This window comes from Schistocerca serialis, chromosome 6 (genome assembly GCF_023864345.2).
Source record: "Schistocerca serialis cubense isolate TAMUIC-IGC-003099 chromosome 6, iqSchSeri2.2, whole genome shotgun sequence".
Taxonomy (NCBI): Eukaryota; Metazoa; Arthropoda; class Insecta; order Orthoptera; family Acrididae; genus Schistocerca; species Schistocerca serialis.
This window is the reverse complement of record NC_064643.1, coordinates 387,738,712-387,756,291: the sequence shown is the minus strand read 5'-3', so window position 1 is coordinate 387,756,291 and position 17,580 is coordinate 387,738,712. Positions and strand designations below refer to the sequence as shown.

The window sequence follows — 17,580 nt, the reverse complement described above, 5'->3', positions numbered from 1 at the left end:
TACTTCAGCAGGGCTCCTACACCATCACAAGGCCCCTTCCCGTGACCAGTAGCACTGTATACCCAGTCAGTTGGAACAAGCAACTTACTCAATTCAAACAGCTGGTAACAGGTTTTAAAATGTCTAGGAGCACCATCAGAAATAATGATGATGATCTTCTCTGCCCCTGTTTGCAGTTGAATTTTGTGCATTGCTAGCAAAGCATGTGCTGAGTCATGTCCTGTGTGCTCACTTATAACAGCAACACTTGTGGTCTTGTTTTGAAAATATGTCACTCTCGTAAAAAATTGAAACCTGATCATTACTCCAATGATACCCTTGTACTTCTTATGGGAGAATTACAGACCAGTTCTCAGCAAAATCACATTGAAGCACTAAAGATAGTTCTTCAGCCTGTACACACCCTTTCATGTCTGCAATGTGTTGTTGCAATTTCTTCAGATGCTGGTGTGTTACTGCTTTCATTAACCATTTACCAAGTTCATCAATGCAACTGTCAAAGCCGACAGTTTTCTTAATTTGTTTATTTTCCTTCCACGTTACATATGTAATTTCTGCAGAGTTACCTGCTAGATATTCCATGCCAATTGTCTGTCAAGACAGTCGTCTCTTTCCAGTGTAGTCACCACGTTCTTGAAACAAACAAGTCTCTCGCTTTACGTCGCAGACTACAAATGATTTCACACGCCCAACCAAGATGTCACATGCTCCAGTAAGTTCTTCAAAGTTACCACACTAAGTTCAAAATTCGCGCACTACACACAGACAGACATCTCAAGGTGGGTGTGGAACTATTCACTTGGGTCATAGTGCATAAAACTTTGATCTTTCAATATGTGAAGCTGTATAGTTGCTCTTATAAATTGAAAAGTTTCTTTAATACTGCGAGTCATGTACCTCTTCACTTTCACAATTTTTTGACCTTCAACTGTTTCAGTTATAGTGTCTTTTTTTTGTTGGCACTCTGGTGAAAACAGTCCCATTTATCTTCCAGATAAAATGAATGCACTATTTGAACTTGAGCTGCTTCTACAGGATGATCATAATAGGAATCTGGTCTCCCAAAGACTCCTTTTACAGACCTCACATTTCTTGATTTGTCTACCATGTACTTTGATACTGATGGAACGTGGTTCAAAATTGTTTTCTTTGAAAATGTCTCTGGAATAATAGTTAGAACTTGCACCTTGTCACTGTAGGATGCACAACATTCAACAGCTGAATTGATATTTGTGAAAAATTCCTGGCAAGAGGTGCAAGAGTGCTTTGGTTAATTTTCTTCTGAAGATGGAATTTCTACTTTGGAGAGTGTTGTCAGTTTTGCTGGTATTCACATCCACAGCTTTAGTAATCTCTCTGCACTTTTGTTGATGCATAGAGCTTATGACTCATCTTCACTGACCACAGTTTCTTAACAGAACTAAAATCTGCCTCTGTAATTGACTGATTCAGGATATTTAATTCTTCCTCTATTGATGCAAAATCTGCATCATCTGCACCATGGGAAGGCTTCACCTTGTTCCGATACTATCATTGTTGTTATCCTGTCAAAACATTTAGAACACAAAAAGTCATCACTGAATACATCTTCACTTTGAAACAGGTCTTCACATGACAACACTTATTCCCAACCTGAACAAAGTCTGTTTTTCTTGTTTGTCTTACATATCACTCTTTTATGGATATGCAAATAGCCAGCACACTTCACTCTTCTGTGGCCCCAGTCAGAAGACATTTCAAACAGTCCTTTTCACAAAACACACTGCAACTGTGTCAACAGGCAAATTACTCATGAAAGCATAGAACTCACTGAACGTCTCAGATTTCTTAGAAGCCTCTTCAGCAAAGAAATTAGCACTGAACAACTACAATACAGACACCTGTAATAAACATCCATAGCAAAGAAACTGACAAGAATCTATAACAAAGTGTAAGAAATATCTGCAACAATGAAATTAGTAAGAAACAACGTCAGTGAAGACGTACGTTACCCTATTCTTAAAAAAATTTAGAACTTAAAAGTAGGAGCTCTCCTTTACAGAGAATATAGTACCACATTTCTGAAAATAATCTGTAAATTATAAAAAAAATTCAAAAGGTAACAGTAAAAGAACTTTGACAGATATATCCAAACAGAGGATACCATTTTAATCATAAAGCAATTATCTTTCAAATTAAAAAAACCTCTCACAAAATATTTGCAACTCCTACAGAGATACAGCATTTTAAATTTTTTTCCAAAATTCGCATCTTCAAAATGGTGTTCGTAGTGTCATCTTCGGAGGGCTGTATCTCAGGCCAGGAATTTTTTTGGAGAAAACAAAAAAATAGGTGTTTCTTTCTTATTGCTGAATTTTAACATACGCTAAATTCAATAACATTCAAAACTATGGAGGTAACCCCCCTGCCCGAAGTGATACGGATTATCCCTGGGGATCAATTTTATGAATCTTTCAGCTGACAAAACACACCTATGATAACACGTGAAATGTCCTTTAATCACAGATATAATATCTTTTGGAAATGCTTGTGTATGTATATAGAAGCACATATAAAGCCACTTCCAGGTAATGTACACCCTAACAGAAGAGTAATACTTACTCATCAGGACAAATGCACATATAAATAGTTTAAGTTTTAAGAGACAAAATGCACACTGTGTTGCTACTGTTGTTTAAAATTTGTGACATTTTCTTTCTCAAAGTGAAATTTCAAATTCATATACATATCAGATCACATGATCTGCAAAACAGTAAGAGTCCACAGCTCAGTCTCTTCAATTCTAATACACACCATGTTTCCTCAAGTTTAATTTCCGATAAAATTTCATTCAGTGTAAAAAATATGGGGTTATACCATGATTACCAGATCACAGAAAGCACAAGGTCTTTCTCTCCCCAAATCCCCCTCGAAGGCCAGATACTGAAAAAATAAGTCAGCAACATTACTTCCTCAGCCATGGTGACTCAACTTTTATCCAGATGACAGTTTGTAGGTGTGTCTAAATTCCAGATTTTAATCACCAGTTGTGTTAAAAATGCTGCGAAAGATGTTTTTAAGAGACAATAAAGTTTCGTTTGTTCCTAAAAAAGCTGACAGCATGCTTTTAGAGACAGATTGCCATCCTTCTGCTAAAAACAGTGCACAATATGTTGATCACTGTATCAATGTTTGATGTGTACTTCCTGTATAGCAGTGTGTGTGTGTGTGTGTGTGTGTGTGTGTGTGTGTGTGTGTGTGTGTGAGAGAGAGAGAGAGAGAGAGAGAGAGAGAGAGAGAGAGAGAGGACTTACTGATGAATTTATTGCAAGTGAACCATCTTTACACATGGGTACCACTGTTGTTGCACATTCTGCTGCCAAAGTAGTGTGCTCTCTACATTATACACTTAGAAATCATAAGATACATCATTCCAATAAAATATTTGAAACAGAGCACCTGCTTTTTTTAAGCACAGATTGGACCAAAAAATGAAATACATGCACCTAAGTATCATATGCCAGATATCGTCTGCATACTCACACCACAACAATGGCTTTTCCTTGGAAAAAAAGTCATACAAGTGCAGAAAGAATAGACAATATAAATCTGACAACTCCTCCAATTCCAAGGAAGAATTTCTATTATTGTAATTTGTAAAAGATGGTGGGTAGGAATGATAGCTCACACCTGTAAATCTCTTTTTTCTTTTTGTAAAAAAGTGAAACTTTCTGCCACCGCTAACTGGTTAACAGTGGTACAAAGCAACAATGCTGCATAAGTACAGAAGCAATGAATCCTTTAGGTACATTGTTAAGAAGTTAGAACCACCATAATTTCTGCCTGTCAGAGAACAGGACAGATTGATAATAGCAAATCTGGCAACCAAAATGTGCAGTACAAAGCTTTGTTTCATGATGTAGCTGTGCTGTGTGACATTTGGAAATTGTGTTATGTTGTCTGGGGAGCTTTAAGTGAGTGATGTTAGTGATGCATAGACTTAGTGCTTATGTCACTTTGGATTTTTTTTCCCTTTTTGTTAGTGTGTTATTGGCTACTCATTTGATTTCCGTTTTGGAATTATTAGTTCTCTGTATTGTTAATGTTTGAAAACAATCTCGTTTTTAGTGTGTTGCTAGTTATGGATACTACTATGAAATTTATGAGTTATTCTTTAGCTGACACTGTGGGTGGCAGCATGCCTATTACAACTAAATTTCTGCACTTATAAAGCCTTTGTGGTAGAATACTTAAAAAGTCTCAACAGAGCAATGAATTAATAAAACTGACCAAAGTAGTTGTGCCCACTTATGAGTGTTATTTTTGTTTTATTATATATTTATTTGGGTACTGTGTTAGGGACAGGTAAAAGCTGGGGGGGGGAGGGGGCGCCTTCAATTAGAAAGAAATGAGTTTCATTAATGGCATTTTTTTAGTGCACGCAATTAATTTCTTTTGAGATGGAAGGCTTTGAAATGGTTTCTTATAATTTTTTGGAGTGGGTTATTTGTTGAAGTTCAGAATTATTACTTTATTTTGGTGAATATCATTGCTTTTGTTGTTATTTTGGTTCACTTAGGGTTTAAATATTAGCTGCATCTTCAAGTTGTGTTCTCACACACTTTTTTTTGTTACAGTGGAAATTGGTTGAGCTATACAGATCAAGAGAAATTTTCAATACCATATTTTTTGGGACTTTGCTACCAGTCAGGTGTTGGCGTAAGTGATTGTTTTGCTATATGCTCACTACAAGGAATGTCATTCTGTTCACTTGCCCCCGACCAAAACCCCTAATTTCGAGAAGCTGTCCCGTTAGAATAATATCCTTTGTTGAATTAACTGCACATAAATGATGCGATACTGTTTTTCTTCGTGTTTTTATTGTTTGATGTCATGGTCATCATGCTGTGGAAGTGCAAATTGGTGGTGTCCATTGTTGATGTCAGGGGTCAAAGCTCACAGCTGGTATCACATCAGTATTCCGTATTCATATGAGGAAACTACTACACAGCATCTGGAATTCCAAAGCTTCCGTTACAATAACAATGGAACAGTGAGAATACCCATGTCTACAAAGTTTAAACTCCTTATGTATTTTTTATGAATGCCAACTTACACAAATTTTACACCAGGCCTAATGATGTACAATGATCATTTCATATTACTCATCTGGGCCATACAACTAAATAGAAACAAATTTCAAGTTTTAGTAAACTTTAAATTCTTCTGTGCCATTATCTTGCCTACTGGCTGGAACTTAAATTGGCTGGTTGGTGGGAAAAATGTTGCGTTTTATTTAAAATCCTTTACCACAGGAATTAAGTATACAAACATACCAAAAGTTTCAAAGTGCAATGAATAAGATTCAGATCTGTGTGGTTTACTTTGAAATAATCTTTGAACTGTCCTATATCAGAGTTCTTTTATAGCTATTTTCTGTAAGCAGAATTCTCTCAATTAAATGCCTTGCAAAATGAGGTATTTACTTACTAGCTATGTGTCCACGTGAAAATGAAGCTTTGCGTATGTTTTGAATCTTTCTATTTTGAAAACAAATCTGAGTACAGGATTTGTTTCTTTCACACTTTAAGACTCTGCACATTATTTTGAAATGTGCTTCTTTTGGTCCAATATATTTCTCTTTGTGAGCTTACTGGTTCAAGTTGATTTTTGTGCTGATGACCTTATATCATGCTACCAAACGAAATAACAGCAGCAGCATGTGAGTTTACAGATTACATTCAGTCAAGGTAAAAAAAGTTGCAATTTGTACATTTTGACACGTTCTCACTACTAACAGGAATCATCAAGTAGCCCTGCATAATATAGGCCTACTACTTATTTACATGAAAATGAACCTTAAGATCATACACAGGAATATTCACCAACCTTCAGAGAAAATTGTGTTTAAAAGCAGATATTTAGCGAAACACACAAACACCATGCCTAGTTAAGCACTCTAATATATCAAACCAACAATTGGATTAATGAAAGCTTCGCATTTATGAGGATTGTAGGTTAAACTGAATGTACTTAAATTTTGTCACAAATCGGTAAAAGCTTTGCAGGAGTAGCTTTTTCTTCCTACTGGTTGAATTCTTGATAAGATGAAAAGCAGCAACCTAACACAATTATTAACATTTTTAAGCACAAGCTTAGTAAAAACAAATGAAATAATAATAAAGCAACCATCAAATCAAAAGATTGGTTCAAACATCACACCCCTCTTGCCATTCTCTCAGCTGAGAAATAGTCCAGCGAGTCATAACTAGAGCTACAGTTAAATATGGAAGCCAAAGTATGGTATTATTCACATACATAAAACAATGCCAGAGTTTAATGACCATTGACAGGATCAACTGCAGTTCAAAAAAATTGTCAACCAGCTCGTATCTATGGCATCAAAGCCACGTGTACATGTCAGTCTCTGCACACACATTAACAATAATAACAGAAGAACATGTACTCATTTACCATATAATTAAGGTGTTAAGCAGTTGACAGGTTCCAGCCATCGGCATCCCTTTTCTCCATCCTTATCATGCACAAATTTGCTAGTTTGTTCCCTTTGAAGAAACTTGGGAACTATTTCTATCTTTGTTTTGACCACTTAACACCCAAACCATATGGTGAGTGGTTATTCATACCATTATTCTTTCAGGCAAAAATGTATAGTACTACATTACACACTAAGTTGCACCAAAGATTGTTTTAAATTCAATTTCCTGACTAGTTCTACAGCTCCATAGCTATTTACCATCCTGGTTATGTACACAAATCCGTGTGAGACTGAACATATTATTTCAGCAGCACAGAAAAAGAGAACAGTTGTGGCCTTCAGTGCATGAACCTTGATTGGTTACAATAACAACTGAAATCTACACAATGACCACTGTGGATTTAACTCTTTTCTTTAAAAATTGGTATCCACTATTTTATGTTATCTTTAAGACTTAAGATCCTATCCTATGGACACGTTTTAAACACTACAGATCTGTTGCTTATGAGCTCGACTGTACATTATATTAAATATTCTCAGGGAAACTAACCGTGTAAGCTGCAGTAATGGATTTTCAAAGTATTACCAAGAGAATGATAACTACTGTCATATCTGATGCAGAAGGAATGACGATAATTACAGTAATCTAAGTCATAAACACAATACTAAAAATTTCAGATGTACCAGCAAACACTTTCAGCAATGCCTAAGAAGCGTTCGTGCGACAACGTTGTCACAATATTTAACGAATTTCATGTTGTTCTGCCACGACGGTCAGCCAATCACCCACAAAAACAATTGCACAGAAAATGAACCAAAGACAACGAAACATGAAACGAAAATTTGAAATGAAAACATAAATATAAGAAACATGACATTTCAAATTCAAATGTTCAAAATCGTTGTATGCGCCATCGCTACTTCACGAGTGACAATGGACAGTCGATACCATCTTCGCTGGACTATTCAGATCACCAGTCAAAATACACCTGACAAATTCCAAAAACAAAGCACTTCAACATTTATTACGTGGGGAGTGGGAAAAACTTACCTTCAGGGCTTCCTGCTCCACTATCGCCATCTTACGCGATGACTTCTTCGTTGAGTTAGCCGTGGTAATAGATACTTAGGTAACAAATGGCTTCAACAAATATTTTCTCGTAGCTCAGACCAATACAATCTATGGGCTGGGAAAACGTACGGACAGCTTTCACTCGGAGTTTCAATATTCTTTAATAAATATGAAAAAAACCTGATAATGAGAGACAACACTTTCACCGTTCCCAACACAGGTTCAGAAAAGGTACGTCAAACATATTCAATGTATGGAATGAAAATTATCACAATCTGATCCATCAATTGATACTTGGATACGTTATTTCAAACAAACATCCTATCCTTCCCAATTTCCTTCCCACGCATTCCCAAAAAACCAAAGATACATTCCACAAATAATATCTTTGGTCAGGATTAGGGTAAATAATATCTTTGGTTTGCGGTAAAAGTGTAGAGATTCGGCATAATCTTTTGTCATCGTACAGTGCTGATCCATTTCTCTTCAACGACTTGTTACAAGAAATCTATCCTCAAGACAAGACACATTTTTTAACCAACCGCATAACCAACTCACATGGGCTCATTGACATGGTTTGCATTGAGATGCAATGTTGCCATCGGGTAAAACTGATCCGCACAGGACCTCAATGAAACGAACGCAGCATCAAAACATTCCAAAATGCATTTCAAGTGGCAGTCTTCACACAAACTATGAATGGTGTGGCAAATTGAAGTCAAGTTTTTTTTTTTTTTTTTTTTTTTTTGCGTGCTCCATGGCTCATTTCAGCTGCAACTCTCCATGGTGTGGAACATCTCAGTGGCATTCCAAATACAGTCATGCAAACATGGCTACATGCTGGTCATTTACATCACTCGATTTTTTTGTCTTAACGTAAAATAAAGTTCGATAAATGTAAAGGTCAATTCAAACTGTCCATCGTGTCATGTCGCAGAACCGTTATGTCAGAGTGCATACACACCGTCCGTCAAGTCACGTCAGTTCATTAAGCCTATTATCGAACAGCGAAAGTGTGATTATCAGTTACCTTCCACAGTACAAGAAGTCAGAGTATAGTACCGAAATTGAAGAAGTAACAACGAAAACGTTTGTTAATGGCCTAAGCAAACTTCATAAGATATATCTTTGAAAATTTTGTGTGCAAAGTACTGAGAAGTGAAATAACATTTCAAAACACAAACATTTATTTGCTAGGGAAAATATACAAACACATCAAACAATATTTATAAGCAAATGAATAAACAGAGCCTGTTTACCTTCTGCATGGTGTTTTTTTTCTCACATAACTAATAACGTCGTAAGTAACAGTATTTTTTCCTTCATTAGAGCGGATTTTTCACTCAAAACATTATCTAATGAAAATTGCTCTATCAACATATGTTGTTACTTGTACTGTATACAGTCTGGGCATCAGTTCTCTTCTGTTATTGTAAAACATACATAATTTTTCACTTTCAGATATCTGACCACACTTGTGGAAGAATACTCACTGGCAAAAACATACAAGTAGCAACAGGATATTCACAATTTGTCACGAAAACAAAGCATAATAATAATAATAATAATAAAATGAATATCAAAAAGAACCAAAAGCACGAAATCAACTACTGCAGCATCAGTGAGTGCAGTGAAAATAGGTTGATTACGAAATTAGCAGACGACGCCGCTCTCAAAACTTCTTTCCGAAAAAGTCCATCATCTTATATACAGTAGTTAAATTTAATACTAATCCTCTCAGTGAAAAGTGAATTAACTGTTTCCCTCAAAAACAAAAAATCAACAGTACCCAAAATTGGCACCACCACTGAATTTTTTTTCCAAAATCTGTTTTCAACATTAAGCGAGTTGCTGTTACAGATATTGCTGATTCAAAAATATATTTCTCTAGGAATTTTTCCTTTAGCAATTTTTTTACAGTTACTAATTAAGCTCCATAACTTTATATAAAATAAACTATTATACTTCAAGAAAAGCACAACATCATTAAATATCCTGAGAATTATTCCTGCCACCATCTATAGCTCTGAAAAACATCACTATATGTTACAAAAATAATGCAAAATCATTGAATATACTGAACACCATTCAGGCCACCTTCTGCAGTTCTGCAACAACTCCTATATACATTATATAAAAGGAAAAAGCAATTTTGTAAAATTACTGAAAATTACTCATGCCCACTTTAGTAGTTCTGAAAGAACATATCACCCACATATTATAAATAGAGAATACCAAACTAATGAACAGTCCTTATAAAATTACTGAAAATTATTCTCGCCAGCTTCTGTGGCTTTATCAAAGTCCTCACATTAGACATATATTACATGAGGAATGTATTATTATTGGCAAAGCATACCAAAAGTTCATGTAGAAAATTTGAAGATAACTCATTCCACCTCTGTGGCTCTGTATATTTCGTATACAATATTCCAGAAAAATACAAAAAGTCCTTATATTAAAGTACTGAAACCACTAGCCAATTACTGTGGATCTTCATTACACATTACTGAAACTAACTCCAGCCAACTTCTGTGGCTCTCAAAACACCTCTAACACCAGTCAGTTACTGTGATATATATATTGTACATACAAAAAAGGTTCTTATAGATAAACATTAAGCACGACTCATGCCAACTTGTGTGGCTCTCAATCCCATATGGTACACTTCATTCAAGAAAACATACATTACTGACAATATGAAATACACTCAAGTCCACCTTTCTTTGGGTTTCAAGTAATCTCATTTATATTTGTGTTAGGTTTGGTCAGTATCTTAGTTCACTATTAAAAGAAATGTGTCAATGTAAGTTTGTGCTGTTTGGCTGAAAAACCTCTCTGCTGATCATCTACACTAAGGATCAATACTCAACGAGTCTGTATCGTTATGAGTCCTTACAAGGGCCTGCGGAAGAATGAGAAGACCATCTAAGGATGCTGTCAATGGTGCAACCAAAAACAGTGCTGGAAATTGGTGGTGCTTCTTCCTCATGCCAGGGAAAAAAGAAGGGAAGCATTTTTGCCGCAGTGTTCACATTACTCAAGAGGTCCGTAACCCATTGGTAGTGCTGAGGGGCAATACAAGGAATTGCAATGAGTAGATAGAAAAGTGTTCCTTTCCCACTCCCAAAGGGAGGGGGTGGGGGAAGCAAGGACGCATAGATTAAAGAGACAGATAGACGACCAGTTTATGAAAACGAAAATTGAAGGAATAAACCGATCAGCTGGGCACTTAGTGGGCCCTAACCACAATGTGCAAGACACACACCCTGCAGGAATAAGGCAGGATGGAGAATAGGGTAGTAATCCAGTGTAGTTACTACAGTTTTAGATTTCTTTCTGAATGCATCTCTTTAAATCAATAGAGTTTATTAATCCAAATAGTTTATGTGACTTCACATAGACCAGTCTATAGGCATTAGCATGCGGTTTATCTGTAACTCTAAAAGGTCCTACATACTTGTCTGTAAATTTCTTAGTTTAAGCTGTAAGTTTCTTAGATTTTTCCTTAGGCTTTACAAGCACTAGATCAACAGTCTGAAAGCTCGTTGGACTAGCTCTCACATCATGTCTCCTTTTTCTTTCCAACGCCTTTTTTCTAAAATTGGCATGAGCTACCTTCTCCTTTTTTTCCATATCCAATTCTGTAATTTTAGGGAATTCTACTAAATCAAATAGGATGTTGTTCGGTCTAATCCCTCCCATTAATTCTACTGGAGCAAAATCTGTGGCATTGTGTTTTAAATCATTAATTACTTCCTCAAAGTACCCCAAGTAATTAGCCCATGTTGAGTGCTTCTTATGACAGTATGTCCTAAAGAGATGGTTAAGTTCTTTGATGATTCTTTCACACATGGTTCCCTGTGGAAAATGGGCCGAAATTTTGATATGCTCTATGTTTTTCTCACTTAAACATTCTTCAAAATGCTTAGATACAAACTGTGGTCCATTATCTCACAAAATAGCTTTCGGCACACCAATGTTGACAAAATAGTTTTTCTCTAATTTACATAAATTACCTTAGAGTTAGCCTTCTTAAGATGATAAAATTTCACATATTTAGTAAATCCATCTACCGTTATGAACACATACTCACAACCTCCTCATGAAACTGGTAGTGGGCCAAAAAGATCTATTGCTACTAAATCTAGTTCGTTTTGGGGTTCCACAGAGTACATCTGTCCCTGTATAATTCTGTTACTAGCTCGTACCTTTTGACACCTGTCACAGTATTCCAGCCTCTTCTGCGCTCTGCGCCACGTGTTGTCAAATATTACAACTTCACATAGCTTGGCAATGCATTTACATGCTCCATAATGCCTATATTTATTATTTACAAAATCAATTAACAGATTCACATCTTGTTCAGGTTTGCAAATACGCCAGTCCTCTCTAGTGTTCTTTCTCCTCCTAAAAAGAGTATCTCTGTTAACTTGGAAATATTCTGCTAGCTTTGGAAACTCGGGGTGACCTATTCCATTTTTCACCTATTTAAGATTATCATCCTGATTTTGTTCTCACCTAAGGTTCTTAGAGATGCGTTTAATCAGACCCTCTTCCTGTAGTTGAAAGACTGTGATCAATATCTCATCACAATCCCTGTTCGTTACAGGATCCACCCCCTGCTCTTTATTCTTTACACTTCTGGACAGCGCATCTGCCACTACGTTTTCAGCACCCTTTATATACTGCATCTCATAGTTAAATTGTTGCAAATACATAGACCACCTCCTGAGTCTACCTTGTTTGAGTTGACAAGTATTTAAACAAGTTACAGCACTATGATGCATAAACATCAACACTTTATGTCCTAACAGGTATTGCTCAAACTTTTGCAAGGCGAAAATAACCGCTAAAGCTTCCAGTTCAGAGATGCTGTAGCTTTTCTCTGCTTGTTGTAAAGATCGACCTACAAATGCGATTGTTTTGTGGACCTGTTCTTCTCCAAGAATCTCAATCTGGAACAGTTCTACCCCACACTGTAACCACAGGCATCTGATCCTAAACAAAAAGGTTTTGAAAAGTCAGGATGATTCAAAATCTGGCTGTTCACTAATGCTTCCTTAAGTTTTTCAAAAGCGGTTTGACATTCTGGGATCCACTTATAGGGAACATTTTTCGTCAACGATTCCCTTAAACAAGGATCATTAAATAATTGCCCTGCCACAAATTTGCGATAAAATCCAATCAAACATAACATTCCTTTTAGTTCCTTACATGTCGTCGGTGCTGCATAGTCCCTAACAGCACTTATTTTAGTTGGATCAGGCATAATTCCTTTCCTGCTTACTATATGTCCCAGGAATTTCTGTCTTATCTAACTTCAATTTCATCCCTCCAGTTTTAATAGCATTCAACACATTGTCTAACAACAAACAGTTCTCTTCCCAAGTGGGAGTCGAAATCAATACATCATCCATGTAAACAGTAATTCACCTCAAACCTGAGAGATTGACCTGACAAATGCACAAACACTGATATTCAACCCAAAAGCACAACCTTACACTGACAACATCGTCCTTCAAACAGGAACGCTGTATACTTTCTGGATTCCTTAGCCAGAGGTAGATTCCAGTATCCACATGTAACATACATAGAAGGAAAAATTTAGCCCCTTTAAACTTTTTTAATAGTTCTTCAATGTTTTCTGGCCTGTCACTCTCTGATAAAACGATCTTATTCAACGCTCTAGCGTTTAAAACCAGCCTAATTGAGCCGTCCTTGTTAGGTACTACAACCAATGGGTTATTGTATACACTAACAGCCTTTCCAGTTAGCGTCCAATCGAGAATTTTCTGTATTAAGTATCTAACGGTTTCCTTATGCATTTCTGGAATGGCAAATGTTTTTTTGAAAAAATGTGAATCTCCTTTTACGGTTAAATAGCATTCGTAATTTCGAACTAATCCAGGCTGATCTGAAAATGCTTCACAATGTAAATTTGCCTTAAATCGTCCTTTTGTATCTCACTTAATTCAGTAAGTTGATATAGCTTTTTTATCTATCCTGATTCTGACATTTTCTAGTTCAGAAGGATCCACTTCCTCCCTTTCACCATATTAATTATAGCCTTCAATCAATGTAGCCACCCTGCAGTATCCTATTGGAGTGTCACTTTGTCCTTCGTTTACACTCTGTCTTTTTCCAATGAATGGAAAATCTACAGGTTTTCCACTTATTCTCATAATTACGTCATTGGACCAAAATTTACCTATCCTTCATATTTAGGAAAGAAGTTGGCACCCACCAACATTTCTACACTGAGTCCATTTATAACTAGAAAATTATGTTTTATGGCTACCACACTTACAGTTATGGGTAGTAGGACTTACTTGTTTAACCACTTTCTTAATTTTTCGAGTAGCTACAATAATGTTTAGACCACTCACTGGCATTACAACTATTTGCTTATTCTTTGGGAGAGCATTTACAAAATGCTGTGATACAGCACACACTTCCGAACTGGTATCAATTAGACAAGGAAGTTCTTCTTCAAACATAATTACTTCAATAATCGGTTGTCCTACATACTCTCTCTTGATCACAGTCTCAGGGTCCTCTAACATGTCTCTACCATATAATGATGCGTCATTTACTGGATATACCTTTAGTTTCTCCTTGTCACTCTCCTCTGCTCTCTTAGTGGCTAAATTATTATTACCAATATGTTGTTATGTAGGCGCCTTCGTTGCAAAGGGTGTAGCCGAAGTGACCGTACGGTTAAAGGCGCTGCAGTCTGGAACCGCAAGACCGCTACGGTCGCAGGTTCGAATCCTGCCTCGGGCATGGATGTTTGTGATGTCCTTAGGTTAGTTAGGTTTAACTAGTTCTAAGTTCTAGGGGACTAATGACCTCAGCAGTTGAGTCCCATAGTGCTCAGAGCCATTTGCAAAGGGTGTCGCTAGCGGGTTAAACCCGTAATGTTTTTGTCTGTGAGCACCAGCTTCATCGCAGACCACTAACAGTTTTCCTGCTGGATGTTGTTATTATGTCTAAGATGCCTATCATTGTGGGGGGGAGGGGGGGCACCGCCTCTCTGTTATGTCATCAGCCGAGAGCTGATGGCAGTCGAAATACTGAACCCATTCGTTGAACCTATTCCAACTACTACCTCCTCATCCTCTGAATCTACATCTGTATCCATTACCTCTTTGGACGCTGATTCTATTTACATTAACTTCAGCTCTATCATCATTCTGTCTGGCAGGAGGCCCATATTCTCTCCTAGCATTTTCTTCTTCCTTTAAAATACTTTCTACCCTTTCCAGATAGTGAATAAATCTATCAAGATTATCTCTAGGAGCTGAAATTATTTTGTTTCTCCAGTACAATGGCAGCTTATTTTCTATCCCCATAATTATTTTCTCAGCTTCCACTTTTGCATTTAAATATGACAAAGTAGTTACCCATTTCTGTACAAAGCATTTAATGCTCTCTCTCTTTGAATCATACTTTTACCTTGACCAAAATTAATTTAAAACCTCCATTTGTTTTCTTTTTCCCCAATACTCATCCAAAAAAGCATGTTTGAACTCCACTAATCGGTCATATTTATCTGAGGCCAAGTTTCCCCAAATCCTTGCCTCTTCCATAAAATTTGAAGTAATGAATCCTATATTTTGTTTATCATTTCAAGATTTAGACAAAACATCCTCAAAATCACTTGAAAATTCCTTTGGATGAACATTTTTACTAGGATCAAATCTCAAAAATTGGTGATGTGTTACATAGGCAATTTCAGATGAATCTACTACACCATTAGTTACTACACAGCCACTATGGTTGTTAACATTTTACTCTACTCGGGTTAGTCTACCCTCATGCTCACACAATTGCTGATTCACACTGGTACTGAATTGCTGGATATTAGTTTCTATGTTAGTAATTTTACTAGCATACACAACTTAGCACACACATCTTTTCCATGTTTAACTTTACTTTCTAATGCAATATGGCTACCCTTACAGTGTTTTTCTATATTCTGAAGCTGCACATGAACTTTAATTAGTTCTGAATTTACTTGCTCTTCCAATTGTTTGCTATCCTCAGCAACTTGCTTAATCTGAACGGTCAATTTATCTTTTACTGTTACAGCAGCCTGGTTACATTCTCGTTTTATCTGATTAAGTTCACATTTCTCATTATACTGAACACGGTCAAATAATTTTTCCAAGTATCCCTCAAATTCGCAATTTTATCTTCCATCCTATCTTCCATTTCTATTGACAAGTTAGTAAACCCCTGGTCAACTTCAGTATGTAACTCATTTATTTCAGAACTTATGGAAGTTTTTATGTCACTATCCATTTTATTCATTTTAATTTCGATAATGAAGATTTTATATCTGAACCCATCTCCATAAGTTTGAGAATATTCGCAAACATATCTGAAACACTACCTTTTGGTTCACAAGCCACTGACATGGGTTCCTGCTTTATTTCTTTTGCAGTTACAGGTATAGTTTCAATTTTGTCTCCCATCATGTTTTGTTCACTCTTAGACCCACAATTAACATACAGTGAATCTGGCAAATTATTGCTAACATTTGCTTGTGGCACATCAAAACTGAAACTACTAATCATGAAATCATTTTCATCCTTTACATGCCCCAAATCTACCCCCAGTCTCTCCTTTACTATCGCCTGATTGTTTTCAGCCATTTTGCAAAGTTTCTTGGCACACACACACAAAACTCTAAGTAGAATAATCTTTTTCTTCATGTTGTTGACACGGCGAGATGGTATTGCATGTCCATACACCAGGCTCTGCCCACGTCGGTCCAGAACACAGGTCACCAATTCCACCATGGCTACCAACTGTTCCCACTCGTCTGATTTGTTTACTGCAGTAGCACGGCGCCTGTCGATCGTCAGTTGTTGACACGTCGTCTGCTACATCGTACTGTCTGTTGTAGTCGCTGCACGGTACACTGCACTAGCAACTTTGCACTCGAGTTCTTTGCTGCTGCACTCCAACTACAATTCATTAGTACACGTGTCTATTCTCCTACAATAGTTTTTTTTTCTCGTGTGTGATCACTTTACGGGTCTATTTAAACACTGTTGCTTTTTATAAAGTTCCTACACACCCAACGTTTACTATTGTTTTCCCGACCGATAAAGCACCATTTATGGTGGGTTGGGGTTTAATTTCTCACATCTGTTCATTGTTGTCACCGTGCAGGCTGCAAATTAAAATTCACCTATCTCAGAACGGCGTATGCTCAATGTCCCTACACTAGGCAACGTACATACTTACAAGATGATGTAACAGCAGCATTGGCTAAAAAAACACCACCTAATACCTAAAATTACTGATGCCACGCAACTCTAGTTATGAAAAAGTTCTGTAGAAATACTATCATCCAATTTTATCAAGCAGTAAGAAAATGGACTGACTTCCGAAAAATAATGTCCAAAATTTCCACACCATAATGTTTATTTTGTCCTTGATAACCAAAGGAAAGGTACTATTCAGTCCACATTTAAACTATTGGCCATTTCCTTCCAGTTCATGATTCATACACACATTTCACGCACACAGCAGCCAGAAATCTGTCAAACCCAACCCAAATTAAATAGCGTTTTCACAGTAATTAATTTCATCACTAATATGAGTTATTACATTCGGTCCTTCTTGTGGATTTATAAAAAAAGAAACTGCTCGCCAAAAAATGCTCAGTAGTTGAATACATGGATTCTATGAAGGTCAATATTTCACATCCAACAGATTTAGTCAAAATCTCTGAAATTTCGCCAACCAGTCCTCAACAACAACTGCTATCGACTTAGCTCACCAATAACTCAAACACTAAATAATTCTTCATCTTACACATTGTTTTTACTAGCACTAATAACATGACCCCTACATTCAAAGCTAGCAAGTCACTCCCTTCTTCCAGCCTCACTCCCAGTATAACTATCAGGTAACGAGCGGGAACCATCTCAATTCTGATTGGCTGATTATACTGACTGCCAGTCAGAATACTCGTTTGTGATCATACTCGTGCCAAAACTGGTCTGCACCAGTC

At 36.7% G+C, this 17,580-nt stretch overlaps 1 protein-coding gene across 4 annotated transcripts in view; it reads right to left on the bottom strand.

Moving 5' to 3' along the window:
- Nucleotides 1-7,899, bottom strand: part of LOC126483834 (E3 SUMO-protein ligase PIAS3) — a 277,101-nt gene extending 269,202 nt beyond the window's left edge. For all 4 annotated transcript variants that reach the window (XM_050107036.1, XM_050107041.1, XM_050107039.1 and 1 more), the window contains exon 1: nt 7,530-7,899. In XM_050107036.1, coding sequence (XP_049962993.1) covers nt 7,530-7,559 — 30 coding nt within the window. In that variant the 5' untranslated portion in view covers nt 7,560-7,899. The remainder of the gene's footprint in view (nt 1-7,529) is intronic.
- Nucleotides 7,900-17,580: the final 9,681 nt, after the last annotated feature.